The sequence below is a fragment of the Antedon mediterranea genome, chromosome 11 (assembly GCF_964355755.1).
Source record: "Antedon mediterranea chromosome 11, ecAntMedi1.1, whole genome shotgun sequence".
NCBI classification, from domain to species: Eukaryota; Metazoa; Echinodermata; class Crinoidea; order Comatulida; family Antedonidae; genus Antedon; species Antedon mediterranea.
The window spans coordinates 20,633,452-20,659,333 of record NC_092680.1 but is presented as its reverse complement, the minus strand read 5'-3'; the positions used below and the strand labels follow the sequence as shown (position 1 = coordinate 20,659,333).

The 25,882-nt window shown below is 33.0% G+C and overlaps 2 protein-coding genes across 3 annotated transcripts; one reads left to right on the top strand and one right to left on the bottom strand.

Moving 5' to 3' along the window:
- Positions 1–11,449: 11,449 nt before the first annotated feature.
- On the top strand, positions 11,450–22,781 carry LOC140062067 (uncharacterized). Its single transcript, XM_072108111.1, has 18 exons — positions 11,450–11,572; positions 12,504–12,611; positions 13,032–13,136; positions 14,355–14,445; positions 14,971–15,136; positions 16,105–16,208; positions 16,389–16,445; positions 16,554–16,690; positions 17,123–17,212; positions 17,327–17,518; positions 17,645–17,887; positions 18,163–18,357; positions 18,508–18,678; positions 18,778–19,080; positions 19,591–19,695; positions 19,893–20,097; positions 20,645–21,199; positions 21,369–22,781. The coding sequence occupies exons 1-18, from the start codon at positions 11,450–11,452 to the stop codon at positions 21,812–21,814; spliced, it is 3,396 nt and encodes a 1,131-aa protein (XP_071964212.1). The 3' UTR covers positions 21,815–22,781.
- A 132-nt stretch (positions 22,782–22,913) lies between these two features.
- LOC140062761 (DNA-directed RNA polymerase I subunit RPA12-like) lies at positions 22,914–25,869 on the bottom strand. Of its 2 annotated transcripts, XM_072109086.1 has the most exons (5): positions 25,736–25,869; positions 25,255–25,358; positions 24,862–24,971; positions 24,674–24,737; positions 22,914–23,953 (listed from the first exon to the last, which is right to left on the bottom strand). In XM_072109086.1, the coding sequence occupies exons 1-4, from the start codon at positions 25,857–25,859 to the stop codon at positions 24,713–24,715; spliced, it is 363 nt and encodes a 120-aa protein (XP_071965187.1). In that variant the 5' UTR covers positions 25,860–25,869; the 3' UTR covers positions 22,914–23,953; positions 24,674–24,712. The 2 variants fall into 2 exon arrangements, with proteins under 2 accessions (XP_071965187.1, XP_071965186.1); XM_072109085.1 differs by lacking the exon at positions 22,914–23,953 and having other exon boundaries at positions 24,610–24,737.
- Positions 25,870–25,882: the final 13 nt, after the last annotated feature.

Genomic DNA, 25,882 nt, shown 5'->3' with positions numbered 1-25,882 from the left:
ACATGTATATCTACTCGTAATGCACATAGGCTGTCTAAACCCAACCGCTAAGGAGATACAGGGCTTCAAAATGGTATTTTGAATTTATGCTAATTGACCCTCTTGAAGTCTGATTTTGGTGAACTTAGGATATCATGTTCATTTCAACAGGAAATTGTTAGAAAATTGTTTTCCTGCAGTTTCTAAATTTTTTAGCATGGGATAATGCCATTTAAGCAGTTATAACATAATATATGACGTCACAACTACCTTATGACGTCATATTTACGTCATATGGTAATTTAAATGTGCTAATTGGGAAGTTTAATGTCACATTTATATCTACTCGCAATGCACTTTGGTGGTCTAAAACCACCATTAAGGAGATATAGGGCTTCAAAATGATATAGTAAATAGCGGCCATTTTTAATTTATGCTAATTAACACACTTCCTGACGTCCGATTTTGGTAAACTTTGGAAATTATGTTCATTTCAACAAGGAGAATGTTAGGAAACTTGTTTTTCTGCAGTTTCTAAATTGTTCGCATAGTATAATGTCATTTAAGCATTTATAACATAATTTATGACGTCACAACTACCATATGACGTCATAGGTACGTCCTATGGAAATTTAAATATGCCAGTTAGAATGTTTAATATCACATTTATATCTACTCGTAATGCATATAGGTGGTCTAAATCCAACCGTTAAGGAGATATGGGGCTTTAAAATAGCAAATGGCGGCCATTTTGAATTTATGCTAATTAACCCACTTCCCGATGTCCGATTTTGGTAAACTTTGGATATGATGTTCATGTTCACCATATCAACCAAATAAAACAAAAAAAAATTCTGTTGCAATTTGTTCTATGTTCAACCATATTTTTACTGGACTATAGGTATAACAATTATTCATAAGATTGCATAAATTACTATGTAAAGATACTGTAACAAAGGTAGACAATGATGTAAATTATAATGAATTTAGCTGCAAAATATTTTAGAACACACAGTATACTTTACCATTTGTGATGAGATGTGTTTTGCTATACATTTATTGGTTGTCTATTTAGCACTTATCAATTACTTATATAGCTGTTATCAATATATTGAACTTATAATTATGATTTTATTCATCAAGGAGGGAGACACTCCACTTCATTCATATCTGTGTTATGAACATTGTACCTTGGAAATAGTGGAATTCCTCATACAACAGCATGGTGCATCATTGTCATTGCAAGCTAAGGTAATTGTTTTATTTACAATAATACACAATTACTGTATGACAGTTGTTACGACCACTTTTGGCCTAGGCCGAAATACCTAAATAAATAGCAACAACGAGGCTTGGAACAAACAATAGTCGACACTCAGAGTATTATGCAAAGAGCACGAGCTCCATTTATTTCCTTTCACGAAGCACAAAATACATAACAACACAATTATAGATACGTATGATACCGAGTGGTTGGTTTGCCTGGCCATCTGTACACATCACAACCTCCCCATTCTTATCGTCCTGCCTCGCTTCCAGTCTCAAGCACAGTTCTAACCGCAAGCGTCCTTAGCTGGCCCTGTCTCCTGAGTGACTCCCTTTTTTGTATCCCACACCCAGCACAGCTTTCCAAAATACCGCGCACCACCATGCTCCATTCTGATTCGTCCACTTGACCACCGGCGACTTGATTCATTTGCATGTGACATGTGACACCTGACTCTCGTCACACGTAACACTCTCCCCCTTAAAGTTAGTTTTTCGTCAGGAAAACTTTTGGTGCCTCCTCACCAACCACTGGTATTTACAAAAAAATCTCTAATTTATTACCCAATTTCAATTTCACATTACATCATATATTATCATTTTATTCATCTACTTTTTTTTTTTTTTTAACACTTCAATTTTTATTGCATTTCCTACTTTTTCTTTACCTTAGGGCTACATATCACTATTTTAACTTGTATTATTTACTATTTTTTTTTTTTTTCACACAAGTATACATACATTTTTTTTTTATAATTCTTAATTTTACACATCTTTATTCATTTGCATTACATTCATAACATTATATTCATTTGCATTACATTCATAATATTTATGTTCATTTGCATTACATTCATAATATTTATATTCATTTGCGTTACATTCATAATATTTATATTGTTCACACCCCACGAGACAGAGCGTCGGCAATCACATTTTCCTTTCCTTTAACATGCTTAATCTCAACATTGTATTCTTGTAAAGTTAGTCCCCACCTCAGCAACCGCTGATTTTTATTTCGCATTTTATAAATAAAGGTAAGTGGGTTGTGGTCAGTGAACACAAGTATTGGGTCTACGGTAGTGCTTAGATATACATCAAAATGCGTTAACGACTCCAATAGTGCCAGACATTCTTTCTCAATAGTCGAATAATTCATTTGATGTTTACTTAATTTTCTAGAAAAATAACATACGGGACATTCTATCCCATCAACGTTCTTCTGCATGAGAACGCTACCAATCCCCACATCACAGGCGTCTACATACAAACGGAATTGTTTCTTAAAATCCGGTGCTATAAGGATTGGTTCACACATTAGCATAGACTTAATTTTCCTAAAGGCACTTTCACATATATCTGACCACTTAAATTTTACATTCTTCTTAAGCAATTCTGTAAGAGGACCTGCTACGCTAGAAAAATTGGGACAAAACTTCCGATAGCACCCCACCATCCCTAAAAACCTCATCAACGATTTTTTGTTTGTGGGTGCTGGGTACCGATAAATACTCTCAACCTTAGCCCTGATGGGTCTAACCCTTCCCTGCCCCACAACATGACCAAGATACGTAACCGTAGCATGACAGAATTCACTCTTACTTAAGTTTACAGTTAGGTTTGCTTGTGACAAAGCTTTAAACATTTCATTTAACTGTTGCATGTGTTGCTCCCAAGTTTGACTGTATACTATCAGGTCATCAACATACGCCTCGCAGCCTTCTACGTTAGCTACAAGTCGATTTACCATTCGCTGAAATGTCGCGGGCGCATTCTTAAGGCCAAACGGCATCACCCTGTATTGATAAAGCCCGAACGGGGTACAGAAAGCAGAAATTTCCTGGGCGCGCGGCGTTAGTGGCACTTGCCAGTAGCCTTTTAAAAGGTCAAATTTACTAACAAATTTTGCGTTCCCCACCTTATCTATTAAATCTTCAATTTTCGGAATTAGATACGAGTCTGTTTTTGAACAACGATTAACTGCTCGCATATCCGCCACGAGTCTATATGAACCATCAGACTTGGGAACAAGCATGCATGGCGAACTCCAGTCGCTTTTACTAAGCTCAATTATACTATTTTTTAACATATATTCAATTACCTTATGGAGATACTTCATTTTAATTGGATTCACCCTGTAAGGATGTTGCTTAATAGGTTGTGTATCCCCAACAATGATATCATGGATTGCAGCATTTGTTACACTAGGGGTGTCAGAAAAGATACCGTTCCATTTATTCACCAGTGTACTCAATTGACTCTGTTGTTCTATTGATAAATGAGTTAACTTTTGTTGTAAATTGTTCATTACATCAGAGTTGCTTAGTTTTAAATCATATTCCTTGCCCTTTTCTTTTAAATCATTGTGAGAGCCACCGTCATTGTTACAAGCTACAGCCGCACAATTTGGTTTTACATCGCTAGAACCATGTTCGGCATATTTTTTAAGCATATTAATGTGACATAATTGTCTACTCTTCCGTCTCCCTGGTGTATTTATGACATAATTTAGATCATTTATTTTTGAGTCGATTTTGTATGGACCGTGAAATCGCGCTTGCATTGGGCTCCCCTGAATGGGAAACAACGCCAGAACCTTGTCCCCAGGTTTAAAAACCCTGCTTTTTGCATTTTTATCATACCAAGTTTTCATCTTAGTTTGTGCTTTTACTAAATTTGCTTTAGCAATGACGGTCGCCCTGTTAAGTTTATGCCTAAAGTCACATACATAATCCAATAAATTTACATTATTTAGTTCTCCCTGGAGCCACTTATCTTTCAGCAATTTTAATGGTCCCCGCACGGAGTGACCGAAGACCAACTGAAATGGGCTGAAACCTAATGTTTCTTGTACAGATTCTCTGGCTGCAAAAAGAACTAAATGTACCCCTTCGTCCCATTCCCTTTGAAACTCTACACAATATGCCCTTAACATGTTTTTTAACGTTTGGTGAAATCTTTCTATAGCACCTTGAGACTCTGGGTGATACGCACTAGATGTTGATTGCTCTATGCCCAATTGTAACATAATTTGTTGGAATAACCCTGATTTAAAATTAGTGCCCTGGTCAGATTGAATTGATGTAGGCAAACCAACTAATGTGAAGAATTTAATTAAAGCTTTGACTACCGTTGCTGCCTTAATATTTCTAAGTGGGACTGCTTCGGGAAAACGCGTAGAGCAGCACATAATAGTAAGGAGATATTGATTTCCGGACTTTGTTTTTGGCAATGGACCAACGCAATCTATCATAACTTTGCTGAATGGTTCCCCAAAAGCGGGTATTGGCTTAAGCGGTGCTACCGGAATTTTCTTATTTGGCTTTCCCACAACCTGGCATATGTGGCACAAACGGCAATAGTGTGATACTTCCTTTTTAAGAGATGGCCACCAGAAATGTTGAATAATTTTATCATGTGTTTTTCTAACACCCAAGTGCCCTGACATAGAGTTGTCATGGGCTATGCCTATTACATCGTCGTGATAGACTTTCGGGACTACAATTTGATGTACCACAGCCCACACATCATGTACCTGTGCATGACGTGGCCTCCATTTTCTCATAACAACGTTATTTTCTTTATAGAAGCAGACCGGTAGTTTTGCCGCCTCCTCCTTAGGTAACACCCTAGACCCCAATTTCTGTATAAATGAATCATCTTCTTGTTCCTTGATCAACATTTCTGTACTTAAAGGCTCTCTTTTTCTACTTTTGGGTTCACCTGACCCTACATTTAAGGAAGCGTCCTTAGCTGGCCCTGTCTCCTGAGTGACTCCCTTTTTTGTATCCCACACCCAGCACAGCTTTCCAAAATACCGCGCACCACCATGCTCCATTCTGATTCGTCCACTTGACCACCGGCGACTTGATTCATTTGCATGTGACATGTGACACCTGACTCTCGTCACACGTAACACAGTGCATACACAAACTTACATACATTTATTACATACTTTGTTTTTCTTGTATTAGATCAACAAAAAGATATGTATAATTTATTCATTTCAAAATGCAATTATTTTTAAGACTAAGTATAACAATTATTCATAAGATTGTATAAATTACTATGTAAATATACTGTAACAAAGGTAGACAATGATGTAAATTATAATAAACTTAACTGCAACAAATTTACTACAGGATTAAGTTGCAAGAGAATACACACAGTATACTTTACCATTTGTGATGAGATGTGTTTTGCTATACATTTATTTGTTGTCTATTTAGCACTTATCAATTACTTATATAGCTGTTATCAATATTATTGAACTTATGATTATGATTTTATTCATCAAGGATGGAAACAACCCACTTCATTTGTATGCGCGTAATAGATATTGTACCTTGGAAATAGTGAAATTTCTCATACAACAGCATGGGGCATCATTGTCATTGCAAAATAAGGTAATTGTTTTATTTACAATAATACACAATTACTGTATGACAGTACATACACACATTTACACATACTTATTACATACTTATTTGTTTTCTTGTATTGGATTAACAAAAAAGAAATAATTTACTCATTTCAAAATGAAATTATTTTCAAGACTATAGGTATAAAAATTCATAAGATTGCATAAATTACTATGTAAAGATACTGTAACAAAGGTAGACAATGACGTAAATTATAATGAACTTAACTGCAACAAATTTACTACAGGATTAAGTTGCAAGAGAATACACACAGTATACTTTACCATTTGTGATGAGATGTGTTTTGCTATACATTTATTGGTTGTCTATTTAGCACTTATCAATTACTTATATAGCTGTTATCAATATTATTGAACTTATGATTATGATTTTGTTCATCAAGGATGGAAACACTCCACTTCATTTGTGTTTGGGGAATAAACATTATACCTTGGAAATAGTGATATTCCTCATACAACAGCATGGTGCATCATTGTCATTGCAAAATAATGTAATTGTTTTATTTACAATTACACAATTACTTTATGACAGTACATACACAAACTTACATACATTTATTACATACTAGTCGACACTCAGAGTATTATGCAAAGAGCACGAGCTCCATTTATTTCCTTTCACGAAGCACAAAATACATAACAACACAATTATAGATACGTATGATACCGAGTGGTTGGTTTGCCTGGCCATCTGTACACATCACAACCTCCCCATTCTTATCGTCCTGCCTCGCTTCCAGTCTCAAGCACAGTTCTAACCGCAAGCGTCCTTAGCTGGCCCTGTCTCCTGAGTGACTCCCTTTTTTGTATCCCACACCCAGCACAGCTTTCCAAAATACCGCGCACCACCATGCTCCATTCTGATTCGTCCACTTGACCACCGGCGACTTGATTCATTTGCATGTGACATGTGACACCTGACTCTCGTCACACGTAACACTCTCCCCCTTAAAGTTAGTTTTTCGTCAGGAAAACTTTTGGTGCCTCCTCACCAACCACTGGTATTTACAAAAAAATCTCTAATTTATTACCCAATTTCAATTTCACATTACATCATATATTATCATTTTATTCATCTACTTTTTTTTTTTTTTTAACACTTCAATTTTTATTGCATTTCCTACTTTTTCTTTACCTTAGGGCTACATATCACTATTTTAACTTGTATTATTTACTATTTTTTTTTTTTTTCACACAAGTATACATACATTTTTTTTTTATAATTCTTAATTTTACACATCTTTATTCATTTGCATTACATTCATAACATTATATTCATTTGCATTACATTCATAATATTTATGTTCATTTGCATTACATTCATAATATTTATATTCATTTGCGTTACATTCATAATATTTATATTGTTCACACCCCACGAGACAGAGCGTCGGCAATCACATTTTCCTTTCCTTTAACATGCTTAATCTCAACATTGTATTCTTGTAAAGTTAGTCCCCACCTCAGCAACCGCTGATTTTTATTTCGCATTTTATAAATAAAGGTAAGTGGGTTGTGGTCAGTGAACACAAGTATTGGGTCTACGGTAGTGCTTAGATATACATCAAAATGCGTTAACGACTCCAATAGTGCCAGACATTCTTTCTCAATAGTCGAATAATTCATTTGATGTTTACTTAATTTTCTAGAAAAATAACATACGGGACATTCTATCCCATCAACGTTCTTCTGCATGAGAACGCTACCAATCCCCACATCACAGGCGTCTACATACAAACGGAATTGTTTCTTAAAATCCGGTGCTATAAGGATTGGTTCACACATTAGCATAGACTTAATTTTCCTAAAGGCACTTTCACATATATCCGACCACTTAAATTTTACATTCTTCTTAAGCAATTCTGTAAGAGGACCTGCTACGCTAGAAAAATTGGGACAAAACTTCCGATAGCACCCCACCATCCCTAAAAACCTCATCAACGATTTTTTGTTTGTGGGTGCTGGGTACCGATAAATACTCTCAACCTTAGCCCTGATGGGTCTAACCCTTCCCTGCCCCACAACATGACCAAGATACGTAACCGTAGCATGACAGAATTCACTCTTACTTAAGTTTACAGTTAGGTTTGCTTGTGACAAAGCTTTAAACATTTCATTTAACTGTTGCATGTGTTGCTCCCAAGTTTGACTGTATACTATCAGGTCATCAACATACGCCTCGCAGCCTTCTACGTTAGCTACAAGTCGATTTACCATTCGCTGAAATGTCGCGGGCGCATTCTTAAGGCCAAACGGCATCACCCTGTATTGATAAAGCCCGAACGGGGTACAGAAAGCAGAAATTTCCTGGGCGCGCGGCGTTAGTGGCACTTGCCAGTAGCCTTTTAAAAGGTCAAATTTACTAACAAATTTTGCGTTCCCCACCTTATCTATTAAATCTTCAATTTTCGGAATTAGATACGAGTCTGTTTTTGAACAACGATTAACTGCTCGCATATCCGCCACGAGTCTATATGAACCATCAGACTTGGGAACAAGCATGCATGGCGAACTCCAGTCGCTTTTACTAAGCTCAATTATACTATTTTTTAACATATATTCAATTACCTTATGGAGATACTTCATTTTAATTGGATTCACCCTGTAAGGATGTTGCTTAATAGGTTGTGTATCCCCAACAATGATATCATGGATTGCAGCATTTGTTACACTAGGGGTGTCAGAAAAGATACCGTTCCATTTATTCACCAGTGTACTCAATTGACTCTGTTGTTCTATTGATAAATGAGTTAACTTTTGTTGTAAATTGTTCATTACATCAGAGTTGCTTAGTTTTAAATCATATTCCTTGCCCTTTTCTTTTAAATCATTGTGAGAGCCACCGTCATTGTTACAAGCTACAGCCGCACAATTTGGTTTTACATCGCTAGAACCATGTTCGGCATATTTTTTAAGCATATTAATGTGACATAATTGTCTACTCTTCCGTCTCCCTGGTGTATTTATGACATAATTTAGATCATTTATTTTTGAGTCGATTTTGTATGGACCGTGAAATCGCGCTTGCATTGGGCTCCCCTGAATGGGAAACAACGCCAGAACCTTGTCCCCAGGTTTAAAAACCCTGCTTTTTGCATTTTTATCATACCAAGTTTTCATCTTAGTTTGTGCTTTTACTAAATTTGCTTTAGCAATGACGGTCGCCCTGTTAAGTTTATGCCTAAAGTCACATACATAATCCAATAAATTTACATTATTTAGTTCTCCCTGGAGCCACTTATCTTTCAGCAATTTTAATGGTCCCCGCACGGAGTGACCGAAGACCAACTGAAATGGGCTGAAACCTAATGTTTCTTGTACAGATTCTCTGGCTGCAAAAAGAACTAAATGTACCCCTTCGTCCCATTCCCTTTGAAACTCTACACAATATGCCCTTAACATGTTTTTTAACGTTTGGTGAAATCTTTCTATAGCACCTTGAGACTCTGGGTGATACGCACTAGATGTTGATTGCTCTATGCCCAATTGTAACATAATTTGTTGGAATAACCCTGATTTAAAATTAGTGCCCTGGTCAGATTGAATTGATGTAGGCAAACCAACTAATGTGAAGAATTTAATTAAAGCTTTGACTACCGTTGCTGCCTTAATATTTCTAAGTGGGACTGCTTCGGGAAAACGCGTAGAGCAGCACATAATAGTAAGGAGATATTGATTTCCGGACTTTGTTTTTGGCAATGGACCAACGCAATCTATCATAACTTTGCTGAATGGTTCCCCAAAAGCGGGTATTGGCTTAAGCGGTGCTACCGGAATTTTCTTATTTGGCTTTCCCACAACCTGGCATATGTGGCACAAACGGCAATAGTGTGATACTTCCTTTTTAAGAGATGGCCACCAGAAATGTTGAATAATTTTATCATGTGTTTTTCTAACACCCAAGTGCCCTGACATAGAGTTGTCATGGGCTATGCCTATTACATCGTCGTGATAGACTTTCGGGACTACAATTTGATGTACCACAGCCCACACATCATGTACCTGTGCATGACGTGGCCTCCATTTTCTCATAACAACGTTATTTTCTTTATAGAAGCAGACCGGTAGTTTTGCCGCCTCCTCCTTAGGTAACACCCTAGACCCCAATTTCTGTATAAATGAATCATCTTCTTGTTCCTTGATCAACATTTCTGTACTTAAAGGCTCTCTTTTTCTACTTTTGGGTTCACCTGACCCTACATTTAAGGAAGCGTCCTTAGCTGGCCCTGTCTCCTGAGTGACTCCCTTTTTTGTATCCCACACCCAGCACAGCTTTCCAAAATACCGCGCACCACCATGCTCCATTCTGATTCGTCCACTTGACCACCGGCGACTTGATTCATTTGCATGTGACATGTGACACCTGACTCTCGTCACACGTAACACAGTGCATACACAAACTTACATACATTTATTACATACTTTGTTTTTCTTGTATTAGATCAACAAAAAGATATGTATAATTTATTCATTTCAAAATGCAATTATTTTTAAGACTAAGTATAACAATTATTCATAAGATTGTATAAATTACTATGTAAATATACTGTAACAAAGGTAGACAATGATGTAAATTATAATAAACTTAACTGCAACAAATTTACTACAGGATTAAGTTGCAAGAGAATACACACAGTATACTTTACCATTTGTGATGAGATGTGTTTTGCTATACATTTATTTGTTGTCTATTTAGCACTTATCAATTACTTATATAGCTGTTATCAATATTATTGAACTTATGATTATGATTTTATTCATCAAGGATGGAAACAACCCACTTCATTTGTATGCGAGTAATAGATATTGTACCTTGGAAATAGTGAAATTCCTCATACAACAGCATGGGGCATCATTGTCATTGCAAAATAAGGTAATTGTTTTATTTACAATAATACACAATTACTGTATGACAGTACATACACACATTTACACATACTTATTACATACTTATTTGTTTTCTTGTATTGGATTAACAAAAAAGAAATAATTTACTCATTTCAAAATGAAATTATTTTCAAGACTATAGGTATAAAAATTCATAAGATTGCATAAATTACTATGTAAAGATACTGTAACAAAGGTAGACAATGACGTAAATTATAATGAACTTAACTGCAACAAATTTACTACAGGATTAAGTTGCAAGAGAATACACACAGTATACTTTACCATTTGTGATGAGATGTGTTTTGCTATACATTTATTGGTTGTCTATTTAGCACTTATCAATTACTTATATAGCTGTTATCAATATTATTGAACTTATGATTATGATTTTGTTCATCAAGGATGGAAACACTCCACTTCATTTGTGTTTGGGGAATAAACATTATACCTTGGAAATAGTGATATTCCTCATACAACAGCATGGTGCATCATTGTCATTGCAAAATAATGTAATTGTTTTATTTACAATTACACAATTACTTTATGACAGTACATACACAAACTTACATACATTTATTACATACTTTTTTTTCTTGTATTAGATCAACAAAAAGATATGTATAATTTATTCATTTCAAAATACAATTATTTTCAAGACTAGGTATAACAATTCATAAGATTGTATAAATTACTATGTAAAGATACTGTAGCAAAGGTAGACAATGATGTAAATTATAATGAACTTAACTGCAACAAATTTACTACAGGATTAATTTGCAAGAGAATACACACAGTATACTTTACCATTTGTGATGAGATGTGTTTTTATCAATTACTTATATAGCTGTTATCAATATTATTGAACTTATGATTATGATTTTGTTCATCAAGGATGGAGACACTCCACTTCATTTGTATTTGTGTAATGGAGAGTGTACCTTGGAATTAGTGACATTCTTTATAAAGCAAGGTGCATCATTGTCATTGCAAAATGAGGTAATTGTTTTATTTACAATACACAATTACTGTATGACAGTACATACACACATTTACACATACTTATTACATACTTATTTGTTTTCTTGTATTGAATTAACAAAAAAGAAATAAGTTACTCATTTCAAAATGAAATTATTTTCAAGACTAAGTATAACAATTCATAAGATTGCATAAATTACTATAAGATACTGTAACAAAGGTAGACAATGACGTAAATTATAATGAACTTAACTGCAACAAATTTACTACAGGATTAAGTTGCAAGAGAATACACACAGTATACTTTACCATCTGTGATGAGATGTGTTTTGCTATACATTTATTGGTTGTCTATTTAGCACTTATCAATTACTTATATAGCTGTTATCAATATTTTTGAACTTACGATTATGATTTTGTTCATCAAGGATGGAAACACTCCACTTCATTTGTACCTGCGTTATCAACATTGTACCTTGGAAATAGTGAAAGTCCTCATACAACACCATGGGGCATCATTGTCATTGCAAAATAAGCTAATTGTTTTATTTACAATAATACACAATTACTGTATGACAGTACATACATACATTTACACATACTTATTACATACTTATTTGTTTTCTTGTATTGGATTAAAAAAAAGGAATAATTTACTCATTTCAAAATGAAATTATTTTCAAGACTAGGTATAACGAATCATAGGATTGCATAAATTACTATGTAAAGATACTGTAACAAAGGTAGACAATGATGTAAATTAATGAACTTAACTGCAACAAATTTACTACAGGATTAAGTTGCAAGAGAACACACACAGTATACTTTACCATTTGTGATGAGATGTGTTTTGCTATACATTTATTGGTTGTCTATTTAGCACTTATCAATTACTTATATAGCTGTTATCAATATTATTGAACTTATGATTATGATTTTCTTTATCAAGAATGGAAACACTCCACTTCATTTGTATGTGAGTAGAAGATATTATACCTTGGAAATAGTGAAATTCCTCATACAACAGCATGGGGCGTCATTGTCATTGCAAAATCAGGTAATTGTTTTATTTACAATAATACACAATTACTGTATGACAGTACATACACACATTTAGTAATACTTATTAAATACTTATTTGTTTTCTTGTATTGGATTAACAAAAAAGAAATAATTTACTCATTTCAAAATGAAATTATTTTCACGACTAAGTATAACAATTCATAAGATTGCATAAATGAATTACTATGTAAAGATACTGTAACAAAGGTAGACAATTATGTAAATTATAATGAACTTAACTGCAACAAATTTACTACAGGATTAAGTTGCAAGAGAATACACACAGTATACTTTACCATTTGTGATGTGATGTGTTTTGCTATACATTTATTGGTTGTCTATTTAGCACTTATCAATTACTTATATAGCTATTATCAATATTATTGAACTTATGATTATGATTTTGTTCATCAAGGATGGAGACACTCCACTTCATTTGTATTTGTGTTATGGAAAGTGTACCTTGGAATTAGTGATATTCTTTATAAAGCAAGGTGCATCATTGTCATTGCAAAATAAGGTAATTGTATCATTTACAATAATACACAATTACAGTACTGTGTGACAGTACATACATGAACTTCAACATACTTATTTCATACTTTTTTGGTTTTTTTTTTGTAGTGGATCAACGAAAAAGAAGTAATTTTACTAATTTCAAATTGAAATTATTTTCAAGACTAGGTATAACATTTCATTAGGTTACAAAGATAATTCTTAATATAAAATATGGTTACAGTAACTGTAACCATATTTTTTCTCATGATAATGATAATCAATTAATCACTTCCCGTGACTTGTTTATCAATAAAAATACTGTAATTAGGATTATTTACTGTATTGAGAATGGTATAATATCATAATATGAATAATATATAGTATATATTGTAAACCTAACACAACAGAGTAAAATGTATTATTATTATTAATGTGTCAGAAAAATATTTTATCTAGTTTTTTTTTAAACTTCATGATTATTATAATTATATAAAGATTTTTTCAGTTCTACTTTTAGTCTTTAACTATTTGTAATACAATAACAACAAACTAGCAAATAACATAATTTACATCATAAAATATATAAAAATGTATCATAAATTGATTACGGTAGTTCACTAAAAAGCAGTTTGCCCTTTGATCATCGCATTGCCTTTATAGACTTCTTTCTATAATATGGGTTCTATCCGATTTATCTCCGATTTCCTTTCCAAAGGAAAAGAAATAAATTTACACACACCATTATATGCAACTTTGTAGTGTGAAGAGATATGGATATTTTGGGTGTACCACAAATAGATTTGGAAAGGGTCCCTACCATACCTTACCAATATGTTTTTATTGTTTAACAAAGATACCAATATATTAAAAAGTGACAATATGCGTTTTTAAATTATTATTATTCATTTGATGTCGTTGAATTGTTAAATTTAAAAATTACTTTACTAATAATAAATAAATACAATAAAGGAGTTTGCTATTTAATCTGACTTTGAGATAGCATGAAATCACCATTGGTTTAATGGTACAGTAGTGTCTGTATATGAAGCATACTAGCATGTGTGTCTCTTTCACACATTATTAGCATACTAATATGTGTTTATTTTCATATTTATAGATATCATAGTCTACTATTGATAATGGTTTTTTATTTGATAAGGGTGTCTAGATAGACTCAGTAGCCAATATTATCAATTCATATTATTTCTTAATACTAACTAAAACATTAATTTGTTTATAGGAAGGAAATAGACCAATGGCTGTTTTAGAAAATAATACTAGATACACAGACCCAGATGAAAGAAAGAAGATTTTAAAATTTGACTTTGACAGTAAGTGATGCCTTACTTTGTTATTTTTAACTTGTAGGAGGTTATTTATGAACAATAAAAATTTATTTGAAATTGTTTAAAATGTTGATATTTTTATATTACATTTATTAATTCCAGCAGTATATTCCAATCGTAAATAAGCTTGTTCACTTTGACCAAAAATTGGATTGAAAAAAATAAGGATTTACAGTAGCCTACTTGAACAAAATTTTATTTTTTCTTTAAAGCAAAAAAATAATCATATTTGTCGTCTGTCAGACATTATTTTGCTTGATAAGCGAAATTATTATTTTTGTTCTTTTTTTTTCTCCACGAAAGTGAATAACTTTATTAAAACTGCATAATGGCTTATTCAAATTGTTCATGTTTTGGGGGGAAAAATACATCTTTGACAAAATTTAAATTATTTATCAATGACTATTTAGATGTTAATATTATTAGGTTGTAAGAGGTTATGTAAGAAAACAAATAATAAAGTAAATTTGACATTTTGAAAGTGTTATAATATTAATGTTTTTATATTAGAATTATTAGTTCCAGCAGAGATATATTCCAAGGGTAAATATGCTATTAAAATATACAAAGATGAGCTTCAAAATGGTGAAATTGCAGTTGTGAATTCAAGATGTATGTTTCTTGGGAAAGAAGGTGCTGGCAAGACTAGTTGTGTAAAGGCTATGCTTGGTAAAAGGTAAAAATAACCAGGGAATACTAAATACTTTTCCCTGAAAAAATCGATAAGTGATTCCATGTTGAATTGAATTGAATTTTCAGACAGAATTATTGAAAACTTAGAAACTGTAAAATATTAGTATTTTTGTATTTTTAAAATTATTATTTGTTTTATTACCTTTACTCAAATGCATAGTTGTATAAAGTAAACCTATGCTAGCTAGGATTGCCTTTGTGACAAATGGCTCCCACAAAAACACAGAAATGAATATAAGTGTCAAATGTCATTTTATTCAATAATGACGCAAAATAGGGAAGCACTCAATTCTAAATTACATCTAAACATATGAGAGTATTGTGCTTCCCTACAAAAGGCGAGTCACTCTCTACCTTAAAACATAATAGTACAATATAATAGTAATAATATTAATAGTTAATATAAATTAGTAAATTAATTGATCACATAGATAGATATAACTTAACGGGAAACTAAAATTAGTTAATTAAACCTCGTAGTTAACATCCACCATATAAAGTTAGATATAAATGATATAATGATAAATGCTTGATAGTGGGTGCCAAAAAAGGCAATACTCCCTCCAGAACTTCCGTGTCCTAAAATGGAAGGAGTAAGGGGTGGAGGTGGGAAATTGTGCCCAGCTAATGTATAGTGCTCGTGTTAAGACGGCTATGGAGTGAATGCCTCGCCCTGCAACACAATAACCCCGCACCTAATATAACGAGGTTGACTGTCACTCATTAAATACCAATGTACTCTAAGGAGATCATAAATCATTAGCTCCATGGTCATCAAACACATGCAATGACCCTGAGAGGCAAACCGATCTAAACCAATAAACTAATAAGTGACACAAATGTTTCTTCCTTGGTACTGTCGACTCATAATTTCTGTTTTCAGTAAATAATAGATGTTTCAGTCTTGAATATTCTTTAATTATGTTTAACTTTACTATGCATTATTATTAGGTTTAATTCCAGAGAGCCATCAACAGATGGTATTGTAACAACTACAGTGTTTCAAGCAACAAAGAAGGATTGTAGAAAGTGGAAGAAGGTGGAAGATGTAGATGGTGAGTTAGCATCAAACAAACTCTTGAAACTTTAACAAATAAACAAAGCATTGTTCAATTACATACATAGTATAAAGACAGAATGATTGAACAATGTTAGAAAGTATTTAAACATGTATTTAATTTGTAAATATTGTGTATCTATAAATATACATGTTTCATTTTTCTTGCTTTGTAAAGGTGTTGAACTATCGAAGCAAATTCGTGCAAATGCATTGGAAAAGAAATTAGATGAAGGTAGGCACATATACTAAAATATTAAAATGTTGTCATTTTTTATATCTGCAGATTTATGTATATCAAGCAATATTACCATAGTGATTTTTTGTTATTGTGTTTAAATAGGCAATGATAAAACCTGGGCTAAAGTTGTGAATATTGCAAGGAAAAGTGTTGCAAAGGCAACAGGAAAGGTAGATGTGAGTGACATAACTACTATATGGGACTACGCTGGTCAACTAGACTACTACATAACACACAGGGTATGCTTGTTTAATGCATTGTTTTGAGATAATTGGTGTTGTACTAGATGTGCATCTTTTTTCTTTTAGGTATAGATAAAATAAGTGTAAGAGTTGCTTCTTTCTTAAGGCCCGACAAAACGTCTTGACTTGTTGGTGCTGTCTGAGTTGAATTCTGACAAGACGAGGCCCGACGAGTTGTCTTGTCTATCGGGGATAGTTTTTAGATCGTTGGGAGAACATTAAAAATGTTTTAATTTTCTCGTCGGGCCTCATTGTACGATGCTGTCTGAGTTTGCCTTTATGGGTATACTGTAGATAAAACTAATTGTATTTGTTAACTTCTTAAGTTAAAATAATATATGGAAGTATTATGAACAAACAATGTAATATAGGCCTACAAGCTAAATTCCATTAACCCATTAACATACAAAAAATTGTATTTTTTTATAGTTTTTCCTCACAAATAAAGTGGCGTATTGTGTGGTATTTTGTGTTACGGACAACTTGAATGAATTAGCTAATCCACGAGATTCGTCAATAGTAAGTAACGTTTATTCACAGTCAATTGTTTAATTTAAAACATAACTTGGTATTGATTATAGTTATAATGTTAGTAAACTTTAAATAACAATTTGATTTTCATTTTGATTTCAGGATTCACTCGGAATGACAAATTTGGATATGAATTTGTTCTGGATAAGGTCCATTTATGAACATACTGTGTTACAGCATCTTTCAGGAAACCCCATTTTAATTGATGGCAAGAGCATAGAGTCACCTCCTATCTGTTTGATTGCTACACATATGGACAAATTATCAGGATCACCAACAGAAAAACAGATAAAGGTAATAACTGTAGTATACATTTATATAACTATTCAACAAAACTGAACAGATTTGTAGTATAAGAAAGAAAAGAAACATACTTTATTAGTTAGTAATGTTATGATTATACAATTTCATCAAATAAAGGCTGAGGGGATGTTCATGCAGATGTTTGATGCAATGAAAGGAATGCCGTATGCCAAGCATGTAGATCGTGAAATGTACATGGTGGATAACACTGTAAAGTCACATGAAGGTATTGAAAAACTTAAACGAAACGTTGGTAGATACATGAAAGCAATGGTGAAGAAAGTTCCTGTAAAGTGGGTTAATTTGCAGGAAAAGTTGCAAATAATTGGAAAAACAAGATTGTACATTACCTTGACAGAGGTAGGGGTTGAATGAATTTGGTTTTCAATGTATAGTTGTAGAATTTTATCATTCAACATGTTGTATGTGTACAGAATATTTACAGTACTTGTATAATAATTGTAATCAAACATTGTCAGTAATGCGGACATGAGCAGACTGTATCCAATACTGTGTACTTGTAGTACTGTAGTAGTGGCTATTATTATTGTACTACTAGTACTGTCCTGTTTAATTATTTATTTGTCGAGTGAATTTAGTGTAATAATAATAATAAAATGTCAATTCTGCATTAGGTTTCTAAGATTGCAACTCAATGTGGAATTCTTCAAGATGTACTCACCACTGCCATAAGTTATCTGAATGACACTGGAATAATCATGTACACCGGAACTAATGAGAAATTAAGAAACATTGTGATAACAAATCTTCACTGGATGATTAAAATTTTGATGCAAGTCATCACAGTAGTTGAACCAACGTTTGAAATGGTTAGTAAATGCAAATTATATAATTATATTTTAACATACTAGATTGCAAATAAAAGTAAAACAATATAGTTCTTTAAACTTGGTATTAGTTGTATATCAGTAGGTCTATTGCATTTGGAATCTGTTTGTACTATAATTTTTTGTACACAGATCGATGCAGAAGATCGGAAGCAATTACAGAAGCTATGGGAAAAGCTGAGCAATGAAGGAGTTCTTGAGGAGAAGTTACTACGTTATTTGTGGCGAAACGAAGATGAAGGTCTCTTTGATGTCTTTGTAGAATTAATGAAAGTTTTTCATTTGCTCTTTGAGAAAACAAAGGTACGCACATACTATACACTTTTAATGTTTTTTTTTATTAAATTGTTTAGTTCTTACTAATCACTAATTTATGTGTAATTGTGATGTTTATATTAATAGGGAATTGAAGAAGGTAATCGGGTATTCCTGGTTCCCTGCCGAATGAAAGTTGACAAAAAAGACATTCTGAAAGTCACAGCAGATGACACACAAACTGTATCTATTTATCTGACTCCAACTGACTTTCTCCCTGATGCAGTGTACAACACTTTGGTTGTTGCATTCCTCGAATTGATGACTGAAAAGGGTAGTGATGATTCAGAAGTGTTCCGTAATCGTAGTGATTTCAAATTTAGTAATCACACTGTCAGTTTAGGTTCTGTCAAAATTAACCATGAAAAGGAAAAACCATACGCATTAAAGGTATGAAATAAATTACAGAATTCATTCATTATTATTATTATTATTCAAGGTATTTATTTAATTTATTCAATAAAAGAAACCATACAGGCAGCCAAATTTGACAGATATAAAAACTTTAAATTTAATATACATTATATAATAATAAAATATTAAAAAACAATTAAAATATACATTAAAAGCATAAAAAAGACAATTAGAACAAGTTTTTGTCACAATTTGCATTCAACACCAGATAACTAAAAGATTATATTTCATATTTTTATATATACTAATTATATTACTAGTTTTAAGATTTGGAGCATTGGCATTTAATTATTATAACCGATTTAAGTTGAAATGTAGTGTGTGCAATTTGCTTTCTGTCTGTTTTGCACACTTTTGCTTTCTTTATGATCGTACAGTACATCATAATGCACAAACTATGCAAAATAAATTAAATCGTGTATTATTACCAATTAAATCTGTTGAGTTTATTGTTAATTTTTGTTTAATGAATATCTTCCTTAATAGCTTGAAATATCATGCTGGAATAAAATTAAGCGTCGTGTTGGTACAGCAGGTAATGAGACCGAACAAAAGTTGATATCTGAACCACAACCTAGTGTCTGCATAGAGGTAATCAATATTAGATTATTACTTTTGAACAAAATAACAAACAAATAACACATTTGTTTTAGTTACGGCTTTAAACAGGACCATATTTAAAATCACCATATTTCTGAATTGTGTTATCCTGTATTTTAAATTTTAAAAAAATGAATAAAAATAAATTTAATATGTAACACAAAATTAAATGTCAATCCATGTTTTAGGTTCTAAACTATCTGAAGGAGCAACTGAAAACTGTTTGCAATATATACGAGGGCATTGGCTACAATCTACGTGTGTTATGTACTGCTTGTGAACCATATGAGCATCACTTAATTGATCTTGACAAGTGTTTGCAAAATGATTCTGTTCCATGTGGAAGAAAGAATGCTATGGATACTGCTCACATCAAACACTTTTTTTCAACTGGTGAGTTGTTCTTTCTTTGTTGCTTTATTGTTGTCATCACAGCTTTGTCATAATTACATATCAACCTTTGTTATCGTTAATTGCTAAAAAAGCAACCTCATCTTACAAATATACAATCTCTTGTTTTAATGTGCACCAACGTTATCTAAGGAACACAATACTTGCCAAGATAAGAACTTGTAACAGTCCTCTCTCTTACTATCGTTCTGTGATACTATTGCTGTTCGTCATCAAATTATGCCCACTGTTTATTTTATATAAACATAGTTGTACCATTGACCTACAATAATAGGTCCGTGGTTGTACCAATACACTTGAATTAAATGTATATGTTGGATTTAAAAGCATAAATGCATATACAGACATACCACAAAATCGTTATCCTGTGTAATTGCCTATTTTCTCATCTTTTTAGGTTCCTGGTATTCATAATTCAATTCTACAATTGACCTGATATTGTTGTAATTGTATTATTTTATTTCCAGTGTCAGTGTCAAAATAATACTATTTGTTGAAAATAATTTTCTGATATTTTGTCTTTGTACAGAGTTGTCTGAAGAATCTCAGACCAAACCAACATCTAGTGAAATGTTAGACTTACAAACCAAGTTCAACGACCTCAAATATAATCTTGGCAAACACTATGATGGAGAAAGATACCTTTGGCTGAAATGTTGCTTGTTTGATGTTATTCCTAGAGCAGACCTCACACGTACTGATTTCATAGCAACTGATTTGTTCAATGTGCTCCATGACCACTGTGAAATCAAACCTAATGACGTCACCATCTTATTTGAGGTTGCCGAATTATCAGGTTTGCAGCTTGCTGTAGATCTGGTAAAGCAGTATATGAAAGATAACAACGTCAAAGGTACTGGTGATAAGTTATCCTCTTACCGGAAGCGATTGTTTACAGCATTGAACGAAGTGGGACAAAAGGAGTTACATGATGTCATTGCTTATTATGGACTACGAAGATTTGGTTTTCAAAACATGTGGGACGTGGTTTTTAACTTGGAAAGTGAATTCCTTCTTAAGGATGAACCATCAAAATTAAGTGTGTTTGCAGATCGTATTGGAAAGAAAGCAAGAAACATTTTATGCAAGTAATTTTCTATTATAATATTTTATTTCTGTTCCATGTGGAAGAAAGAAATATATATGGATAGGTATCGTTAGACTGTTATGTTTTATCCTTGTCATCACTATTCATCATTATTAATCAAAATAAAACTATACAAATCCTAGTATTGTGTTATTCCATTATATAGGCCCTACTAACGAACCAGTACGAAAGCCAGAGTCATTGCCAGCGTTAGATCTAGAGCCAGAGTTAGTGGCAAAGCGAGAGTCAGAGCTACAGCCGGTGCAAGCACCAAAGCTAAAGCCAAGGCCAGAGTCAGTACCAAAGCGAGAGTCAGAGCTAAAGCCAGTGTCTGCGCCAAAGCTAAAGCCAAGGCCAGAGTCGGAGATAAAGCCGGTGCCAGCAACAAAACCAAAACTAAAGCCAAAGCCAGAGTCAGTGCCAAAGCCAGAGTCCGAGATAAAGCCGGTGCCAGCGCCAAAGCCAGTACCAAAGTTAGAGCTAAAGCCGGTGCCAGCAACAAAACCAAAGCTAAAGCCAAAGCCAGAGTTGAAGCCAAAGCCAGAGTTGAAGCTAAAGCCAGAGTCAGAGCTAAAGCCGGTGCCAGCACCAAAGCCAAAGTCAAAGCCATAGTTAATGACAAACCGAGAGTCGGAGCTAAAGGCGGTGCCAGCGCCAAGGCCAGAGTCCGAGCTAAGGCCAGAGTCAGAGCTAAAGCCGGTGCCAGCAACAAAACCAAAGCTAAATCCAAATGCAGTATGGTTTAGTGGTTGACTTGTTTGGTTCTTATTTTAATAATTTCCATGGCTCAATAATTCTCTATATACTTCTGTGCAAAAATTGTGTGTAGACATAGAGGCCTACGTAATAAAAAGTTAGAGGCTTGATAATTGATATTTTGTTGTTATAGATGTTGTATATAGGTGAAAGTACTGTAGAGGTTTTTGATTTAGACCAAATTGTCTTGGTAATTGACAGTTGGTATTGTAACTATAGGTTATTTTCTGTTTAAAGCACCCAGAAGCCACCACTTTGAAGTTAAGAGATGAAAAGGGTAGTTTAGCACCCAAGCCCAATCATAACTTGACCAACCATAGAGTAATATAAATAAATATGCTACAGAAATAGAACTGGAAATCCCAACAAACATTGTACCATAGTATTGTATTTATGATTATCTCATTGTATCTCTGTAAAGTTCACTAACCATTTAGGATTATCTCATTGGATCTCTTTGTAAGTTCACTAATCATTTTTTACTCCTTAATGTTAAAGTTGCGTCAAACTGAATCATTTCAATGCATCATCATTTTGTATTACTCATATTGTGTTTCCAACATTTTTTTCATAGACTTCCATATACATTTAATAATCTAAATAGCAATCATATCGATATTTTTAATGATAGACTTGGTTATTTTAAGAGGATGATTATGTGTTCACTTCTTGAACAGCCTGCATAACCTGTTTGATTAATTGAAATTGTTTATGGCATGCCGATCTATGTTTTATATTTATATATTATCTGTATTTTATTGTTAACCGTTTTGATGTTGTATTGTTTTATGTTTCAAACCGGTTAGTGGCGGTATGTATAGCTGTTGGTTTTGACTGAATAAAATAAAACATAAAATGTTAAAACATTATTGTTTGTCGTATTAAATGTGTATGTCCAGAATATTATTTATATTTTCATAAAATAATTTACATAAACTGTTTTTTTTTCTGTTGCTAGTGCATTCCTATTTACCATCTAGGCTTACATCCAAGCTCAGCTCATAGCCAGGATATTTATATGGAGTTTTTTTTTCACAAATGGAGAACAATTAATTGGTGTAAATACATTATACAAACCACTATAAATTCACATTTGAACATTTATATTATAATTGTTATCATGCATAAGTTAAATCATATTCTTACCATCTAAAATAAGTTTACACTTATCACCTAAAGCTTGGTTCCCACTAGAGTATTCATGGATACTCAAATACAGTACATAAGAAAATAACATTGGACATAATTAGCAAGACTTTTCAGGCAACAGAATGTGTGCCTTTAATTCAGAACCTAAATTTATTATACAGAAAAATAAAACAAAAAAATATAAAAAGCAAAAATTACATAGAACAACAAGCAGAGAAAAAACGCAGGACACTATCCTGGCGGATTGTCAAAAAGCAAAAATATCGCTATAAAAGACTCTCCAGATAGTGCTGGTGGCAAAATAACATAAACAAGGTTAAACATTTAACAACCTGGTAACATAGATAGAATTTATATAAAACAGAATAAAAATTGCAATCATTATAAATAAACATGTCTGTGATATATACCGGAATCTCATCCCACATCCGTGGAAATGAAATAAAAACACAATAAAAAAAAGCATTAGTACGAGACTTCTCATGTCTGAAAACAAGTTTCTCACTTCTACGTTCAACAGGTTTAGGTAGCAAAGCACCATCAATTAGGGAATCTGTACAGAGGCACTTCACAACAAATTTAACACGGATGAATTTAAGTCTATTATAAATCGTTGGTAATTTTAGAGTCCGTAACCTTTGTTCGTACGGCCGCATGTCATAATCCATGTGAAAAAAACGTGGGAAGCATGATCGTGTAAAGCGTCTCTGAAACATTACATTAATTTTGTATACCTACATTAAAGTAAGATGCTTCAGACTACTGGATATCAATACATCTTTATGACACCTAGATTCCTGTCATTTAATTGGACAATTGTGGGTCACATGATAAAATGTAAGTGCCCTATAAGAATAAATTAATATTCCTTAGTAATTTTTTTTCTACAAAATGTACTAGATTTATTATATTGTTATAAATTGTGATAGTATTCTTGTTGTTTATATAGTGCTCAGATTAACTGTATTGATCAAATTAAAATAATATCAATTTCTTTTTTTTTTATCTTGCAATCTGTTCAATTTCCTTCTTTTTTGTTGATGTCATGCTTGAGTTTTAAATTTGTAATTTCAATTTGTAAATTACTTGTTCAATTTTGCAGCTTTTTGTTGGCCTTATGTAATAAAAATAAACTTCACCATGTAGTTGAAACTATGACTGTTTACAAAAAGGCATAATTTTGACGATTTTTTAAAAACTTTTTCATCAAAAACATGTGCGAATTGTCCAATTCGAAGTGCTCGTATGACATGATTTTACATCAAAATTGTTTAAAAGTTGGTAAAAATACTCTAAAAGGCTGGAAAACATAATTCACGCGGAAAAAGATGTTTTTAGCGCTACGTGCACACATCGCTCCCATGCTTAAAATGACATGAAACACGTAGAAAGTTGATTAGATATATTGCAGGCCAGTGGTACTTCCATGGTGGTCCTCAATGAAACTTCATTTACCTAAGCACTCAATGGATGTTTCACCACAGACACAATCTAATACAGTATTTACTTTAAATTTATATTTCAATGGCAATGGAGTCGCCAATCAAGTTCAAGTTTATATTTTACCAAAATGTATCCAGTAAATCAAAATGAAGTAGAAAAACATCAACTGTATTCAATTTCCTGGTGTCTGAAAAAGATAAAGAAAGATAAAACACATTAATGATTACACAGACATTGTAACTGTTATTGCTTGAAATAATAAGATGGTGTACACACGACACGTTCTGACAGTTTGTCCGCTGTTTACTTACTTGCACTCGGGACAGTAATAAAACACTGTTTGACCTTCATCAGCTGACCTCGTCTGACGTGTGTGAAAATGAAGTTTATCATGACCACACTTTACACAAGTTCTTTCAATCTGCACAAAAATAATAAATAATTATTGATTGGTACATCTTTATTTTGTGATTTTTAATTAAGGTGAAAACATTATTATTGTGACTTTCAAATCAAGTGAATTTTCAAACATATTTTTGAGATAAATTTGAAATCTAAACTCTGTCCACACTATCAAACTAGTTTGACAAAAAAAGTGTGATATGCCAATATATGGTAGTGATATAAAATCATCATGTCCATGGGCACATTTTTTTGTCACATGAAGTTTGATAGTGTAGAGCTAGCTTGACACGCATACTTACTAGTGTTCCATAATCTTTCTTTGTTACTGGCTCAGCTGCTGCCGTTGGATTTTTGCGAGTGTTGACATGAATGTGCGTATGATACACCACATTTTTAAACTCTTCTGCAGAAACAATCATCATCATCAACAAATCAACATCATTTTTTATTTCTGTCTAGTCTTTCAGTTTCAGACGCAGTATTGAATTTAAAATTGGATCAGTTCAGTAATTAAATTGTTTAGAATTTAATTAATTTAATTCAATATTTTTTTATTTATTATATTTTTCAAAACGTTTAAGACAGGGCCTTTAATATACTTTACATAAACAACAGAGTAAAAGTGTTTTAAACTAGCCTACACTAATTTAAATACATGTGTATTCGCCTAGGGCGAAACGACCTTCTGACACTCTCTGGCATCACCAATCGATTATCAGCACTGTTGGACGGTCTGGGAGCAGGCTCACGAATCACTAACCACACAGACTCTATACAAACCTCTTGCATCTGTTTCATAAGAGCAATTTCTACATGATATCATAACACTTCCTTTTATAGGAAATGGAAGAATTGTACCACAACGTGGACAAAATTCTTTAGAGGCGCAATAAACTTCGTCCATTTCTTCTCTCAGAGAGGCGTAGA